This window comes from Neomonachus schauinslandi, chromosome 5 (assembly GCF_002201575.2).
Source record: "Neomonachus schauinslandi chromosome 5, ASM220157v2, whole genome shotgun sequence".
Taxonomy (NCBI): Eukaryota; Metazoa; Chordata; class Mammalia; order Carnivora; family Phocidae; genus Neomonachus; species Neomonachus schauinslandi.
Window position 1 is genome coordinate 138,877,647 of NC_058407.1, and position 2,265 is coordinate 138,879,911.

General features: G+C 52.2%; 1 protein-coding gene across 1 annotated transcript; it reads left to right on the forward strand.

Moving 5' to 3' along the window:
• The first annotated feature begins 404 nt into the window (after positions 1-404).
• Positions 405-1,517, forward strand: FAHD1 (fumarylacetoacetate hydrolase domain containing 1). The gene has a single exon (XM_021698197.1). The coding sequence runs from the start codon at positions 476-478 to the stop codon at positions 1,139-1,141; it is 666 nt and encodes a 221-aa protein (XP_021553872.1). The 5' UTR covers positions 405-475; the 3' UTR covers positions 1,142-1,517.
• Positions 1,518-2,265: the final 748 nt, after the last annotated feature.

The window sequence follows — 2,265 nt, forward strand, 5'->3', positions numbered from 1 at the left end:
GGGGCGGCGGCGCGAGGGGCGGGGGCTGCACACGCCGGCGGCGCGCCGCGGCCAATCGGCGCCCGCCGCCCCGCCCCCCAGCCAATCAGCGCAGGTCTAGCGCCCCTGCCCCAGACGCCGGCCAATCAGCGCCCGCATCCAAACCCGTGCCCGCTCCGGGCCGGGCTGCTGCGTACCTGAGTGCGGGCCGGGAGCCGCGAGCTACCGGCGGCGGCGGCGGCGGCGGCCGGAGAGCAGCGACAAGGCCTCAGCCTCTCTCCAGGGACCAGGCCAGCGTCCTGGGGCAGCTACTGGACAGCGGCTCCCAGGAGTTGAGGCGCCGCGACTGCCGAGCACCCGGTAGAGCGCAGAGCGGAATGGGCCGTCGCGGACGGGACAGCGCTGCGAGGTAGTTGGTTCTCTCCGGGGCGCCGTAGGCATCAGGTGACCGGGTCCCGGAGGAGTCACGTGACCTCCAGGGGCACCCGGCCAGGACATGGCAGCCACCAAGCCGCTGTCCCGCTTCTGGGAGTGGGGGAAGAACATCGTGTGCGTGGGTAGGAACTACGCGGACCACGTCAAGGAGATGCAGAGCGTGGTGCTGAGCGAGCCGGTGCTCTTCCTGAAGCCGTCCACAGCCTACGTCCGCGAGGGTTCGGCCATCCTCATGCCGGCCTACAGCCGCAACCTGCACCACGAGCTCGAGCTGGGCGTAGTGATGGGCAGGCGCGGCCGCGCCGTCCCGGAGGCCGCGGCCATGGACTACGTGGCCGGCTATGCCCTGTGTCTGGACATGACCGCCAGAGACGTGCAGGACGAGTGCAAGAAGAAGGGGTTGCCCTGGACGCTGGCCAAGAGCTTCACCGCCTCTTGCCCGGTCAGCGCTTTCGTGCCCAAAGAGAAGATCCCGGACCCTCACAACCTGAAGCTCTGGCTCAAGGTCAACGGCGAACTCAGGCAGGAGGGTGAGACATCCTCCATGATCTTTTCCATCCCCTACATTATTAGCTACGTTTCTCAGATAATGACCTTGGAAGAAGGAGATATTATCTTGACCGGGACGCCGAAGGGAGTCGGACCCGTTAAAGAAAACGATGAGATCCAGGCTGGCATACACGGGGTCGTCAGTATGAGATTTAAGGTGGAAAAGCCAGAGTATTGACTTACTAAGTTTTAGGAGAGAAGGGAGCTGGACAGAAGCAAGCAAAGGTTGTTAAATGTGACAATCCTTTAATAGACTGTTTTGTTTGCGGTAAGAAACTAATTCTTAAATATGATTTAATTGGATTGTTATGACTTAAGGAAGATGGACCCTTCAAGGAAAATGTGATCTAGAAAAGCTGGGCCAGAAATGGAAAGAAGATTGTCTTTTAGGAAACAACCAAATTAAGTTTTTGTGAAGCTTCCAAAGCGGAGAATTTATCAAAACAAATGTTCAGAAGACTTCCTTTCCTTTCCTAAAACTGGACTGGATAAGACTTTTCATTAGGGGGTGCCTAGGTGGCTCAGTCCATTAAGCATCTGCCTTTGCCTCAGGTCAGGATCTGGGGGTCCTGGAATTGAGCCCTGGGTCAAGCTCCCTGCTCAGCAGGGAGTGTACTTCTTCCTCTGCCCCTCCTCCTGCTAGTCCCTTCTCTCTCTCAAATAACTACAAATCTTTAAAAAAAAAAAAAAAAAAAGACTTTTCATTGGGCATTCTGAGATCAGTAATTCAAAACTTAAAATATGCAAAGGAATTTGAAAATCATGTTTTCTAAATTTCCTTGATCATGATAATTACCTGGAGGTATTTGTAAAAATAATTTCCACATTACTGGCCTGTACCAGGTCCACTGTATTAATTAGCAGAATTAATCTCCAGCACTCCCAAGTGCTTCTTATCATGGAAATGTCGATAAACACTACTCCACATAGTTAATTTATAATTGTATTTAATAAGTTTTTTAATTTATTATTTAAATTTAAATTATTTAAAAACGATTAATGGCAACTTCAGTCATTTGCATCATGACCTGTAGATTCGAGTTTGGGAGATAATTTTGAAACAATTGTTTTCCAAATAAAAATGCTATCTTTTGGGGCGCCTGAGTGGCTCAGTCATTAAGCGTCTGCCTTCGGCTCAGGTCATGATCCCAGAGTCCTGGGATCGAACCCCGCATCAGGCTCCCTGCTCCGCGGAAAGCCTGCTTCTCCCTCTCCCACTCCCCCTGCTTATGTTCCCTCTCTCGCTGTGTCTCTCTCTGTCAAATAAATAAAATCTTTAAAAATAAATAAAATAAAAATGCT

Bases quoted from the DNA above. Each gene is read 5' to 3' on its own strand.
- FAHD1 (XM_021698197.1), top strand. From the start codon at position 476: ATGGCAGCCACCAAGCCGCTGTCCCGCTTCTGGGAGTGGGGGAAGAAC.